This window comes from Pelodiscus sinensis, chromosome 1, assembly GCF_049634645.1.
Source record: "Pelodiscus sinensis isolate JC-2024 chromosome 1, ASM4963464v1, whole genome shotgun sequence".
NCBI classification, from domain to species: domain Eukaryota; kingdom Metazoa; phylum Chordata; order Testudines; family Trionychidae; genus Pelodiscus; species Pelodiscus sinensis.
The window spans coordinates 71388253-71403611 of NC_134711.1; the positions used below are offsets into that span (position 1 = coordinate 71388253).

Here is a 15359-nt window from a genome sequence, read left to right on the forward strand (position 1 = left end):
TATTTCATGCTAATTATTATGAGACAAACTGTAAATATTGCACCTGACAACATAGTAGCTATGATACTATTCAATGACATAACTGCTACCAAAATATTGAAGAAGCTAGTGTTTGAGCATAGGCCATGTCTAGACTGCAGGCTTCTTTCGGAAGAAGCTTTTCCAGAAGAGATCTTCCAAAAAAAGTCTTCCAAAAGAGAGCGTAAACGCTGCGAAAGCGCATCGAAAAAGCGATCTGCTTTTTCAACAGATAGTGTCCACACTGAATGGATGCTATCTTGCATTTAAGCTGTGACATCTCTGGGCGGAATGGCCACCAGGGCACCTGTGTCTTTTCCTCTTCTTGCAAAAGAACTCTCTCTTCCCCGTCTACACACACCTTTTTCCAAAAGTGCTCTTTTGGAAAAAGGCTCTTCCTCGTAGAAAGAGGTTTACTGCTGTTCGGAAAATCCCTCTGCTCTTTGATTTTTTTTTCCTTCAGAAGAACGTGATTGCATTGTGGACGTAAGTGACTTTTTTTTTTTTCAGAAAAACAATCTTTTTCCGAAAAAACTCTGCAATGAGGACATACCCAAAGACAAAATAAGTTATTAAAATATCCTGTTGATGTAGGGAAAGAGCCACAGTGTCTCTTCCTTCCATCCTTTCTGCATAATAGAACAGATGTCAGTTCCACCGTTCTCTAAATAATGCCTTCCCAGGAATTTTTATTGGTAACTCAAGTAATAATAGCAGAAAATTTATCTCCAGACTTCATTTGTTTCTTGAGGTTTTCTGCAGGATCTTCCTATCTCTGCTCTTATTTCTCTGAACCATGGTAATGCCCCCTCACTCACTGTGGTAAAACAAGCAAGCTATCCCTGTTGTGATGATTATTTTAATTATTTATTGTTTTTATTAGTGTCGACAACTGAGATCAAGACACTATACACTGTACAAATAAAATGAGAGCTCATTTATGCCATGCCATAAACAGATGAGACAGCAAAGAGTAGGTGAAGGAAAATAGAATTATCTCCCTTTTACAGACAAGAAACTCAGGCTGCGAGACCTTCCCAAGGTCATACAGGAAGTGTGTGGCAGAGCTGTATATTAAACACTAGTCTACTGAGCCCTGATTTACACTCCACTGTCTTAAACATCATCCTTCCTATCTATTAGAAAAGCTTACTCATTACTTTATCCAGTGTACTAACAGGGTGGGCTAGCAGAAGAAGTCTTCCAGCTAGGGTGCCAACTGCCTTCCTAGCTGGGGGGTGCTCAGCTCACCCTGCACTTCTCTTCTCCCCTCTGCTCTGTTCCCCCTTTCACCACTTCCCTCAAACCCGCACTTCCACCGCCTCTTCCCTGCCTCCTCCCCTTACCATGTACTATCCCTGTTCCTCTCAGTGCCTCCTAGAGCTTCCTGAATGCTGCAGATCAGCTGTTTGCAGTGTTCTGGAAGTGCTGGGAAGGTGAGGGAGGAATTGGTAATTGGAGCCAGCAGCATGCTGTTGGGAGGGAGACAGAAGGCCCAGCTTGGCTGCTGATTTTTTCCCCATGGGTGCTCCAGCCTTCCACACTGTTGCAAATCCTATTACACTGCTGGAGTATTGTTTGCTGTGATCAGGGCCTCTGGTTTGGTGTGCTGGTCTCCACTCTTCCCATCACTGACTAGTATTCAAAAGCTGATGCTAGGAAGCTTAATAGCACCTTCAAAAAGGCTGCAGAAAGTACTACTGATAAGAGCTCTCCCATGTAAGCATTTTTGCTTGCTTCTGACTTATGCAGGCATAGTGCATTCTGTCACCATTGATGGGATATTGCGGCTGCTAAGGCCCCTATTTCTAAGCTACAACTTTGTCCTTTATATAGATCTTGATATATTGAGAGAGAGACCCTGTATATGGGAATTGGAATGGTACTTTGATTTTTACTGGTTCACCCTTGAAAAAAGAAAACAAATAATTAACTCAGAGCTTTGCATCCATGAGTTATAGTTCCTCACTTCACTGTTCACCCAGGAAGGATTAGCATCGTTTACCACTGCCACTCGTTATGTTTATTATATTATATATATAACTAGAAGACTCGTCCAGCGGTACCTAGGTTCTTCAGGGCATGGGGGGGGGGTGCAGGAATCAGGGTGGGAGATTAAGGAGGGGCTCAGGGCAGGGGGATGAGGATGTAGGGGATGTGAAAGTGAGGGTTGGGGGTGAGAAGGGACTTAGGGTGGGGAATGCAGGGTGCAGGAGTCAAGGCAGGGATGTAGGAATCAGGGCAGGGGATTGGGAGGCAGGCAGCTCAAGGGAGGAGGTGGAGGTTGCCACTGGTTTCTCCCTGGGGGCAGCCCAAGATGTTGGGGGAGGCAATCCACCTGCTGGCTTGTCCCTGGGATGGGGCGAGGGCTGCACACACAGCCCTCTGGGCTTCTCCCAGGGCTGGCTGCCAGCTTGTCCCCAGGAAGCCAGACTGTGAGGGGAGGCCACATGGGCCAGTTCTGCTGGCACTCCGCAGTCATGGTGCAGACAGTGCTCCCTGGGCCAAGTCCAGGGGGAGAGCAGGGGGACAGCTGAGGCTGACCAAGGGGGTGGTCTCACAGCAGTGCTGCGGGAGAGTGGGGAAAGGCAGGGTGTGGCTCCCTGGGGGGTTGTGGGGCCGTCTTCCCCCTATCTGGTCTTCCTCCCCTCCCCACTCATAGAATCGTAGTGCTGGAAAGAGCTGAGGGGAGGTCATCAAGTCCAGCCCCCTACCCAAGGCAGGACCAGTCCCAACTGTCTGTGGGGCCCACTGTCCGACGGGGCTTTTTCTCCCTCACCATCCACCACGGATTCCCCCTACCCCCATCCGCATGGCCTTTTCTCCCATTCCCATCTGTCAGGGACTTTCTCTGCTCCCTCATACACCTTCTCCTCCCCCACATCTGGCAGGGTTTTTTCCCCCCTCTTCCTTTCCAGTGGGACTTTCTCTCTCCTCCATCTGTTAGGGCCTTCCTCATTCCCTGTCCAGCAGGGATTCTTTTACCCCTTCTCCTCCCATCCAGTGGGGGCCTTTTCTTTTCTCCTCCCCACCATCTGGTGAGGCTTTCTCCCTTCCCCCCTGCTCCAGCACTGTGGCAGTCAAGGGCTAGGTGGAAAGAGTTTGGGGCTGGGGAGAGAGGGAGAAAAGCCACATACCGGATTTGGCAGTCCTAGCTCATACCATTTAGGAGGAGTTCTTGAACAAATGGACACACAGACTGACAGACAACACACAGACAGACAGATGCACATTTCTAATATATATATAGAAGATAAAGAGGAGGGAGATGTAAATTATGGAGCTATAATTCCACTGAGGAGTGGAATTTGATTATGCTAATTAACTTCTGCACTGCTTGTTCTGTGTAACTACCAGAACTTCATGATGGACTATCTGCTTTGCAATGTGACATTTATTTTTTAAATGTTACATAACACAGAATTTCTTGTGTATCAATGACCCCTTTGAGAAAACTGGTTCCAACCTGTGGAAGGACAGTAAGGGGCTATATGTACTGCAGTCTCTGCTTGAATAAAATGCTCTCATACTTTTAATTAATGTTATAATTGCATATAAAAAGAGAAGCCAGAATCATTCCTTCCATAGAAAAAACCTGCATGGTAGCTCAGGAGATCCCCTTGGAGAAATGTAGTTAGAACATGATCATGCGTGAAACAGTAAAGGTAATACAGTTCTAGCCTGTAACTTTGGGATATTTCTAATGACATGGTAAGTGGCCATGACTTCAATTTCACATCTTTTGTAAAAGATGCCACTTCCAGTAGCACAGGGCCTCTATCATACTTGGGCATTAGCTGAGAACAGACTTACTCAGTGAAAGAGATATCATCTATTGAATTATCCACAACACTGAGGCTTCCCTATGCAACAACTGTTTAATTTAGTATATCTGACAAATTCACGACCTCTGGCGATATGGCCGTTGGCATAATCATGTACACACACACTTTTTATTTGTGCATATCCATATATATTACATATTTTCATTTTAGGGCTATTTGTGTCCAAATGAGTTTATTGCTACTCAGGGACCATTACCAGGAACAGTGGGTGATTTCTGGAGAATGGTGTGGGAAACTAGAGCAAAAACGCTTGTGATGCTTACACAATGTTTTGAAAAAGGACGGGTAAGTTATTGGCATATCAGTTAATAATGCATCTGATATATATATATATCAGGTTTATATATTTTCATTATTAATAAGCAGTATCCTCTGACTGCAGATAAGATGTCACCAATATTGGCCAGAAGACAACAAACCAGTGACTGTGTTTGGAGATATAGTGATCACCAAATTAGTGGAAGATATTCACATAGACTGGACTATCAGGGATCTAAAAATTGAAAGGGTAAGGGGAAAACTGAAAAAAGCTCCAGTGAATGAATGTCAAACGTGTTCCATCCTGCTCAGCTGTCCCTAAAATTTTTTCTTTTAATCCAAAATTTGCATCCATTGCATTGTTTGGTTTTCCTGAATTTTTTAATAATGTATTTGAGTTTAGGCACTTTTGAAAATTGTCGCCAGTTTATGTCTCATGGAACTAACCAGTCTCTAGTCTGCTGGGAGTCAGAGTTTCTATCTATGTCAATATCTTGTCTGGATGGAAGTAATTATCATTTGGCAGTGATAATCCCTTCAAATGCATCCCTCCCAGATAAAGCCTCCAAAGACAAGATCCTCTGGAATGGTGCAACTGGCTTGTATTGCGAACTATACAGCTGGCATAACCAGCTCAGGGAAATTCACCTCAGTACAAGTGGCTTTGAGGTCTTAACACCACTTGCACTTTTTTGACTGGCATAGGAGAGGTGGCCTGGATGCATCGATGCGGTCATGACCCACAACTATAGTTTCAACTTTTGGAACCATTAGCCACCAGTATAAATCAGAAGAGCACTTAGGCTCAGGAATCTGTCCTGCACACAGTGACCAACACCATCCTATGCCTTCTCTGAATCTCCAGCACAGTGTGCAATTCTGCCAGACCCTAAGATCTGACCCCACATGTCCAAATGTAAGGACACATTATCTTTTCTTGTTTATGTCCCATGCAAGTTTATGTGCCATGGAACTGACACTGAGTCTCTACTCTGCTAGGAAACAGGGGTGACAATTAGGCAACCTAATTAGATGGTTGCCTAATTCAACGTATGCAGTCACTGAAATGCACTACTCCTTAAATTGTGCCATTTATCAGTATGCCAATTAAGTAGCCTGTATTTATGTCTTTAACTTTGCTCTTTGTTTTAAACCCACAGACGGATGAATTATTGTTTGTTTGTTTGTTTAAGTTTCTTTCCATGAAAGTCGATACATACATATTGCATCCATAATCCCCTCACCTCATTGTACTTTACTAACATAGATTCAAATTGCCCTTGTGCACACGTTAAGAAGTCAGGGAATCACCTGCTGCTTTAATGTATTATCATAACTGTTGCAGTATAGTAGTCACTCACATATACTTTCCATCTGCTTTCTGGCCAAGAGTAATTGAAATTGAACCAGTTGGCTGCCTTGCCAGTAGCTAGTCAGTGTATGGAAGGGTCAGATGGAACACCTTGTCTGATTGAGTTTCAGCCAACTTTGCATATTGAGCTACTAGAAGACCTGGGAACATTTCAGCTTGTAATCTGCAAATTGGACCCCGGTCCCTTCTGGCTTGTAAAGTCAAGCTCCTGCTGGCTGAGGTCATTAACACTTCCCCATGGGTGGACTGCAGCCAACTTCCCACAAACAACAGTCATTAAACCCATGCAGAAGCTCAAACCTTTCTCTTTAGGTAAGGTTAGTAAGAAGAATTGGCTAGGGAAATGCAGCTATTTCAGTGCACTTCACTTCTAGGTCTAATATGGATCTGTTTCAAAATTCTAATACAGAACTGGTATCTTATTTGTGTTTGCCAGCACGGAGATTGTATGATGGTACGTCAGTGTAATTTTACTGCCTGGCCTGAACATGGGGTCCCCGAAACTACAGCACCATTAATCCATTTTGTCAAGCTGATCCGTGCAAGTCGAGCACATGATAACACACCTATGGTTGTTCACTGCAGGTAAGCAGAGAAATAAGCACATAGGTGAAATCGGTTTAAAGTGTAATACCATGTAAGTGAATATTAGAACTCAGGAAAGCTGCCACTTTGATAGCAGTGGGGGGAAAAGAATGCTGTTTTATTCCATAATATAGCTGCAGTGCAAGTTTCCCAAGCAATGTTTCTCAACCCTTTCTGGAGGTAGAAGACCAGTTTATGCTTTGCTTTCATCCCATGCAATCCAGCTGATATGTCAGTGAAAGAGTTATTCCAGTATTTACCATAAAGTCACATTAAAGTTCACTTCAGATTTCCTGGTTACTTTAAATAGAAGATATCTGCATGGTAACACTTGACAGATGTTGACTTTTTAATGACTTCTATCATAATTATAGCTTTTTTATGGAAGAAGTGTTGAACAGTTTATTTAAAATCTGCATATCATGTTTTATCAGAACACAGAAACTATATAGGAATAAGTAGAAAATGGAGACTTGAATAGGAGGTTGTTCCTACAGTCCTGTTCATATTCAGAGGCCAGATTTCAAACTTGGATCCTAAAAATAGATGCTCAGATCTACATATAGGGACCTAAATAAATGGTCTGGTTGTCAGAGGTGTTCCGTTCTCATGGGTACGCCTCTGGCGACAAATGCCTGGGAGGTCGACAAATGCCTTTGATGTCGACCGTGGAGCGTCCAGACTAGCGCGCTGAGCCGACAAACAGCTGATCGGCTCAGCATGACAGCCATTTAAATTCCCTCTTCCCTTCTCCCAATACAACCCCAACACTAGAGGCTAATGGAAGTGGCAGCTACACTGACTCTATGCTTCTGAGGATGCCCAGTGCTGGGGGTTGTCCCCAAATGGGAGCTAGAGCCACATTCCATCCCCTTTACACTTCACAGAGATGCAAAGCCAGCCCATACTAAGGATGTTCCCTTGCTTGTGTTACTATGAGCTTGCAGCAGCAACACATTTTCTCATAACCACAGGATTCATTTATTATAATACTATTTAGCAGAACTCCTCCACATGTGGCAGCTTCTACAGAGTGCAGTCACACATTTGCTGAGCAAACATGATCATGTTACTCCTGCCCAGCATTTTCACATAGCTTGCTTATAAATGTGGGAATGATTTAAGGTAACCCTGTTAATTTTCAAACCTTTTAATTAAGAAGAACAACCCTAGTCACAAGAGTGTTGGACTTGTCACTTCAGCGTAGCTATCCATTCCCACCTTTTTTCAAAAGGTTTTTCTTGTGTAATAATTCACTAAATAGAAGTCCGCTTTGTTTTGTTTTATTTTTTAATAGAAATACACCAAGGAATCCAGGTTTCAAGGTTTGCAGAACATTGTAATTGCAGTTTTGCATTCAAACCAGCAGTTTTTCAGGATTCATAGAAAAGCTTTTTGGGTCTCTCATCCCTACAATTTGCTAAATAGGGACTTTTCAAAGTAACAGCTCCTCATGAATCAGGCGTTGTCTTTGCAAAACCAAAGCCAGGTCATAGTTCAGATCTAGATTCCATTTTGTCCCAGACAACAAAGATCCTGAGTGAGAGGGTGGACAAAGGTTCTAAGTTCTGGCCCAATTTTCTTTTCACAATAAATTTGTTTTCAAGGCTTTGAATTCATAGATTCCATAGATTCATAGATTCATAGATTTCAAGGCTAGATGGGACCATGATGATCACTTAGACTGACCTCCTGGATAGTATAGGCCACTAAACTGATCTTTTCCTAGAGTATATGAAAGACATCCAATTTTGATTTTAAAATTATCAGTAGTAGAGAATCAATGACTGCCCTTGGAAAATTGTTACAATGGCTAATTACCATTTTTTCTGCTATTTATTGGTACCTTTGAACCCCTTGCTCCATTCCTTTGAAGAAGTGGGTTGTGCCCACAAAAGCCCATGATACTATCTATATTTTTTGTTTGTCTCTAAGGTGCTGCAGAACCATTCATTGTTTTTTAAGTTTTACCATAAAAAATGTAAGCCTTATTTTCAATCTGAATTTATTTAGCTTCAACTTGCAGCAACTATATAGATATAATTACAAATCTTCAATATAGATTCTACTGTATTGAAGATTTGTAATTTATATCTATTAAAATAATTACCGTATAAACTATATTTTATTATGTATATGTTCTTTACAGTGCTGGAGTTGGAAGAACTGGGGTTTATATTGCACTTGACCACTTAGCACAACATATAAATGATCATGATTTTGTGGACATCTATGGACTTGTAGCTGAGCTAAGAAGTGAAAGAATGTGCATGGTACAGAACTTGGTAAGACACAGAATTTATACACATCCTATTTTAAGAAATCATTTTGTTCTCCGAAATACTGAGCACCAAAGCTTGTGAAAATCAGCCTTACTGTAAAATTTCTAGTATCTCTGCTCCCTGCTGAATTGGAAGCATTATACAAGTAGTCTTTCTTTAGGTCTTTTGACACTTCAACTCCAAACAAGAAGTACAAAAAAGAAAGGTAATATTTGTAAAGAGTAAATCAAACATTCTCAGACTTTTTAAAAAGGTTGTTTTTATTTTAATTTTGGGTGAAGGTTCAGGTATTTTTTAAGCCAAAACAGATTTGCTCACATCTTATTATTTATTGACTTCTTTCTGGCATGTAAGTTCATATAAATATAGCACTTCATCCTCCAAACACATGCTTAACTTCAATAGTCCCATCAACTGTCTTATTTTAAATTGGCTTAAATAAGATTATATGAATAAATTCTTATGTACTCTTTAGTAGTTATAAGTTTTTTAAGAGCCTTCTGTCATCCTAAAATTAAATATATTTTATTTAGTGTTCATATGCAAGGTGAATGCAAGTTATGAAAGAGAAAAATAATTGAACTACTAGTAAAAGGACTATCCTAGCTTTAGAGATCTTGGCACGTGCTGCTTTCTATGGATCGCTGGTGGAATTTAAAGCTGCCCTTAGCTCCCTAGTTCAGGGGTAATCCTTTTGCCGTGCCCAGGCTATTAGTTTTAATAGCATTAACTAATTCAATACAGCTCTTAAACTGTATTAAGAGAACCACCAGTACTCCCTAGAAACTAAGTTGATAACATGGTACGGATTCGCGCTGCCTATTTGCAGTGGTTAAAATTGTAAGCAATTCCTGTAGTTGCCTCAAGGTTGTTATATAATCATGAGCTGAAACTCTGGCTCCATTGAAGTCAGTTGGTAAATCTACAGAGCTTCATTGTGCTGCTGTACATGTGGACCCTTCTGATGTGCACTAGATGCATGCATTGATCTACGCCAGTTTCAAAGAGGAGTACAGTACAGTGCACCAGGGAACTTTTAATGCTCACCAGAAGGATCCAAAGAGACAGTTAGTATGCAGCATGCTGGAGTACTATAGAGTCACATCCCAGCTTGCTGTGCAATGGGTGTTCATGTAGATATGTCATATGAAACAAAGTTTGTTCAGTTTGGGAAGCCTTTCTGCTGTGTCCACATGGGATCAGAGAATATGAAAAGTGAGAGGTGTGTAAAGTTAGTTTGACCTTTCCACTTGAAACTATAAATCTGAGATTTCAGGATCTTTGAAACCACTCCACCACACATGGTGGAAATGCCCCTACTGGAGGAGGAATTAAAAGGCAGAAGACCAGTTCATTTAGTGAAAGTGGCAGATCAGGGAAGAGAGCAGACCTGCAACCTGCAGCTCCAGTAGAAGAGAGTGGAAGGAAGGCAGAAATCTTTCCCTAAGACAACTGTTCAAATGTCCTTCCCTGCAGGAAAGGAGGATCTGTATCAGAGTCAGCTGGAGAGGGAAGCATGCCCCTTCCTCCTCATATAAACTCTGGACTTTGGCAATCCTCTTTATTTTTTGTTTGGACTGCCCTAGCCAGGCAAAACCCTAGGACTGAACTGGCCCAGGAGTCCATACCATAGGTGGAAGCAGTTGGCAGCAGAGAAGGAGAGCTCATGCTGCACGCCACCACCAGAAGGTGCTCTGAGGTGAGCGAGTACCATTCACACTGCCTTAACCCAGTTGGTGACTGTGGGACAGTTGTAGGAGGAGATAGGAAGAGGCCCAGAGAGGTCTGTCAGATCACTAAAAGCCCTCTAATGGCCCTGATTCAGAGCCCAATGGAATGGAAGGGCCCAGGCTCCCCTACTCACACAACCCCCCTGCAGGTCACAAGCCTTAACCCGGACCACAAGGTGACATTACCTGACCAACCAATCCCAGAGTGAGGAGACTTAAATATAGCACATGTAGCTCAGTGAGAAAATAAAAACTCCTATCACTGGGTTTTCACTGTGATGAGGAGCACTGGAACTGGTGGTCTTAGACTCTTCACTGCAAATCACATCATCTAAATGGCCTCAGTTGGAGGCCATTCAGTGGAGACCTCACAGAACCAAGCTACTGCAAATGAAAAAGGCAATAAATAAGGACAAGACTTATTTTAAAAAATACGTTTGTCACTTCTGCTCACCTCCGTGCTTATAGATTCTGCAGAGGTCAGAAATGGAAGTGTCAAAATGTAACATGAGGAGTAGAACAGTGATTAATAGTGATTTCAAAGGCAAAAAGTATTTAACATTGTTACTTCTGTATAATACTGGCAGCATCAGGAGAGAGCTTGTTCTTGTCCACCTCCAAATAAAAATATAAAAATAAAAAAATCAGCCTCTCCTTAAATTGTAGGAGTGAATTAAAATAAATGTCACCATTTCTTTCCATATTTATAACACTGAAATTGTTTTACTTTTGCAGACCATTGTGTTGCAATTCTAAACTTGCTTACACAGGGTATGATTAAGAAAAAGCCTAACATAACTGTGTAGGGAAATAGGAGCAGGGACTCCCTCCTGCCAGCCCAACTACCTGACTTATTTCTAGGTGCTGGATTGTGCAGGGGCTGAGCAAAAGACACTATCCCTGGAGAGAGGCAGGGGCTAGACAGAATCACGACTTGACCCCTCCCCCCCCTTGTTCCACACCTCACACAATACTTTGTGTCAGCCCCAGTATAAGATTTTGCCAGGTGTCTGTTTTTTGACTGAATGTAGAAAAAGGACCCTGGTGGTGCCAGTCAGCACCACTGAGGCTACATCTAGACCACAAAGGTAAGTTGAAAAAGATACATACATTGCAAATTGAAATTTGCATATCTTTTTCCGCTTTTCTGGCAAAAGAGGCTTTTCCGTAATTTGATGTGTCTACACGATGCCAAATTTCAGAAAAACCTGCTTTTTCAACACGCCCCTTATGCCTTGTAGAATGAAGTTTACAGGGATGGTGAAAGAGCACATCCGAATTTTTTTCAGAAAAGCGGAAAAGCAGACGTGTTCCTTGGACACAGCATTGCTTTTCCAGGATACCGGGAAAAGCACTGCAGTCTAGACATAGCCTGATTGGAGCTTTATCCCGCTGCTTGAGCCTTTCATTGTAGAAGGGAAAGGCTCTGGCAGCAGGAGGTCAGGGGGAAACTACATTGCTAAAAGTAGTAGTGTGGACATGCCATCTCCCTGCTTGGGCATGTAGAGAGTGGTACAGGATATGTACCTTAGAGTTCAGGAATATGGAGCACTCTACTTGCCTACGCCATGGTTTACCATCTACTCTCCTATATATACCAGTGATAGCCAAGTGGGTGTTTTCTCTGTATACATCACCACAAAGACTCTTCAGGGGTGCTTCAGCTACACACAATCCCTTATTCTGAGCTATCCAGTAGAACCTCAAAGTTCCAAATGAAGGTCTTTCATAACGCTAAACAAAACATTATGGTTGTTCTTTTAAAAGTTTACAGCTGAACACTGGCCTAATACAGCTTTGTAACTTTATTGTTCGGAAGAAAAAACGATGCTTTTAACCATCTTAATGTAAACAAAACAAACACAGAAACAGTTTTCTTACCTTGTCAAATCTTTTTTAAAACTTTTTTTTAAGTTTATGTTTAACACAGTACGCTAGTGTATTTGCTCTTTTTCCTCTGCTGCTGCCAAATTGCAGACTTCCGGTTCCAAATGAGGTGTGTGGTTGACCAACCCGTTCATAAATCTAGGGTTCTTAACTCTGAAGTTCTACTATATGTAAAATGCACAGTCTAGTCCCTAATGAAAGTGGGTTCTTTTTTCTCAGGGATAGACCCTACTAACAGGTTTTTCCACACATTATGTGCTCTCCTCGATCCCTTTTCCTGCCCCAGTGGGAATTTCAGAAAGGTTTTTAGTGCATACAACTTATAGCTGCGTTGCCACAACATACTTTATAGCTTTTGGGGTTCAGAATCCGAATAGTACCAACTATTTAAACAATTCATGTTGCAGTAACATCAGCCTGTCAGGTCAAAGCTTGTATTTGCCTGATGGATCCATTACAGAACAAGATATCTTCCCCAAAAAGGATTTACTACAATAGATATTTTGAAGCAATCGCATTCTATCATGTCAATAAACATTTCAGGAAACAAAATATGCAAAAAATGTTCATTGCTCTTATGTACTTTAGCAGCTCTGAAAGATTATTATGTTAGTTATCTATGGCTGAGAATTATTTATGACAGTTTTATTTATTCTAAAATATAAAATTAATGAACAGAAGTTACACTAAACTATTAAGAGTTTTATTCCAATGCAAAAAACCAAGGAAATCAACATTTTTATTTCTTAGTTGGTTCTCAGAACTACCTCTGCAACAGACATCTATCTTTAGAAGCTATTTGTTTTTTCCTCTCGGGAACAGGTCACATATCAAGTGAATGGAATTTAGTGGATTTTTTGCATTTGACTGCTCCCTGCTGGCTTTCAGCATGCTAGGAGGGAGGAAAGTTTCTTGAATTAAGTGCTTTATGTATAAGATTCAGCTTCTTCAGTCTGAGTCAAATGTTGAAAAACAAGCTGAACACATTTTAAATATACAACTAGCTTTGAGGGAATGGTATGTTTCAGTCTATTATCTTCAGTTATAACTTAAAAAACAACAAATTGTCTAGCAGCACCTTAAAGACTAACAAAACATGTAGATGGTATCATGAGCTTTTGTGGGCACAACCCATTAAGAAGTGGGTTTTGCCCACAAAAGCTCACAATACCATTTATACTTCATGTTTTGTTAGTCTTTAAGGTGCTACTAGACTATTTGTTGCTTTTTAAGTTTTTCCTGTTACACACTAACTTGGCTACCTGTCTGAATCTTCAGTTATGTTTGGAATAATTTTATATAGTTGACTGAGCATAGTAATTAACATGTTTGTAGATTAATAATTTACTAATTATTAAATCATTAAATTATACAATCTCAATAAGGCATACTCAGAAAGTAAGTAGTAAAATATTTTATTATAATATTAATAAAATAATTAATTATCAAAACGAATCTGATTTCCAAAGAGTCGGAATAAGTTGCTAAAGATTCAGAAGTTATATAGATTTTATTCAAAATTGCTTTAAAATATTTTGCTATTAAAAGCAAATCGTTAATTCTAAATTCAAGTATCCTCTAACTTTTACATCCTACAGGCACAATATATTTTTTTGCATCAGTGTGTTTTGGACCTGTTGACAAGCAAAGGAAATAGTCAGTCCATATGTTTTGTAAATTATTCAGCACTGCAAAAGATGGACTCTTTGGATGCCATGGAAGGTAAGTAGATATAGATTGTTCCAAAGTTTGGGTTTTTTTTCCCTAGCAGGTGCATTGATTTGTTAATATCAATAAGCAGACTTTGACAAGCACTTGGAAGCTTGATAAGTGCAAAGTTATGGCTTTCTGCTGCCCTTTAACCCAGATTATTGTATCAGTTATTGCTCAAACTATTTATATTTTTCCACAGAAATTGTTTCAAATACATATTAACAGTTGTCAGTAATTAGTTAATGGTCAATTAAAAGGCAGTTTAATTTAATTATTCATTTCTATTGTAGGTGATGTGGAACTTGAATGGGAAGAAACAACTATGTAAATATTCAAAACAAAGATCATCAGATCTTGAAAACACAAATGATATTTTCTAAGCTTAGGGGCCAAAACAAATCCCCTTATTCTAATGAATTTTAAATTATAATTAAAAAAAATAGTTGAAATGGTTTATTTTCTATCAACGTGCCTTCATAAATTATTTTATGCAAATAACTGAGCAATAGTGATTAGTAATACTTTTGCCCAGGTTGTAGTTCTGTTATATAAATAATTCAGTATGCATTTAAATTAGAAGTATATTATCAACAAATACCCTTTCCCCCCAGTTATCTTGTAAAAGCTTTAAAATGAGCCAAATGTGAAGAAAAATGTTCATATTTCCTAGTGTGCATAATTCAGTGTGAATTTGCTGTATTTTGTTTGGTTTTGAGTAAAAGCTTGAATTCTTTGACACAGTCATGTTAGTTTGGCCTCCAGGGTGTTGACAATTCTTGTGGATTACTTCCAACACTGTCACAATGATCTTTACCTAAATGTATGTTCTTGTGTTCTAAATCTACTGTTTTATGAGTGCTAGGATATCATCTCATGATCCTGAACAGCTGAAGAGTCACCCCCTGACACTGCAAGGATTATTCAGCTTTTACACAGCACACAGTAGCTCTTCAGGGATACTTGGGGCTATTTAAGCTAACTTATGATCACCCGGTTGTTGTTTTAAATGTTGTTAGTGGTTGCACAGGCTTGATGATGAAGAAAAGATCTCACATTCCAAACTACTTTTGTTAAAACTGAAAGAAAAAAATAAAGTTTTACATGTATTATGCATTATAGTGTATGGAAGCTTGATTTGAGTAATGTTCTTTATACTTCCGTTTCAATGACATGAATACAATCTCAATAAGGCATACAGTACTCACAAATTAAGTATTAAAATATTTTATTATTCAAGTGTATAATCAAACTTTGTAGCCTTCGGCTGTGTCTAGACTGCAGGCTTCTTTCGAAAGAGCCTCTTTCGAAAGCATCTTTCGAAAGAGCCTCTTTCGAAAGATCGCGTCTAGACAGCAGGCAGATCTTTCGATAGAGGAAATCCGCTTTTTCGAAAGAGAGCACCCAGCGAGTCTGGATGCTCTCTTTCGAAGACGGCCTCTTTACATTGTAGAACGCCTTCTTTCGAAAGAGGAACTTTCGAAAGAAGGCGTTCTTCCTCGTGAAACGAGGTTTACCGCCATCGAAAGAAAAGCCGCGTTCTTTTGAAATAATTTCGAAAGAACGCGGCTTGAGTCTGGACGCAGGGGAAGTTCTTTCGAAAAAAGGGTACTTTTTTCGAAAGAACCCCTGAGTGTGGACACGGCCTTCACATTGACACAAAATAAGTCAC

At 40.3% G+C, this 15359-nt stretch overlaps 1 protein-coding gene and 1 long non-coding RNA gene across 11 annotated transcripts in view; one reads left to right on the top strand and one right to left on the bottom strand.

The window, feature by feature from the left end:
* PTPRQ (protein tyrosine phosphatase receptor type Q) overlaps nucleotides 1-14801 on the top strand; it is a 209920-nt gene extending 195119 nt beyond the window's left edge. For 7 of the 8 annotated variants that reach the window (XM_075932438.1, XM_075932405.1, XM_075932410.1 and 4 more), the window contains 6 exons: nucleotides 4014-4148; nucleotides 4246-4371; nucleotides 5930-6078; nucleotides 8228-8363; nucleotides 13576-13699; nucleotides 13981-14801. In XM_075932438.1, coding sequence (XP_075788553.1) covers nucleotides 4014-4148; nucleotides 4246-4371; nucleotides 5930-6078; nucleotides 8228-8363; nucleotides 13576-13699; nucleotides 13981-14018 — 708 coding nt within the window. In that variant the 3' untranslated portion in view covers nucleotides 14019-14801. The remainder of the gene's footprint in view (nucleotides 1-4013; nucleotides 4149-4245; nucleotides 4372-5929; nucleotides 6079-8227; nucleotides 8364-13575; nucleotides 13700-13980) is intronic. The other variant, XM_075932428.1, reaches the window with a different exon arrangement.
* The window catches only part of LOC142829952 (uncharacterized), an 84380-nt gene that overhangs the window by 49178 nt on the left and 19843 nt on the right, over nucleotides 1-15359 (bottom strand). The gene's annotated exons all lie outside the window — the stretch shown is intronic.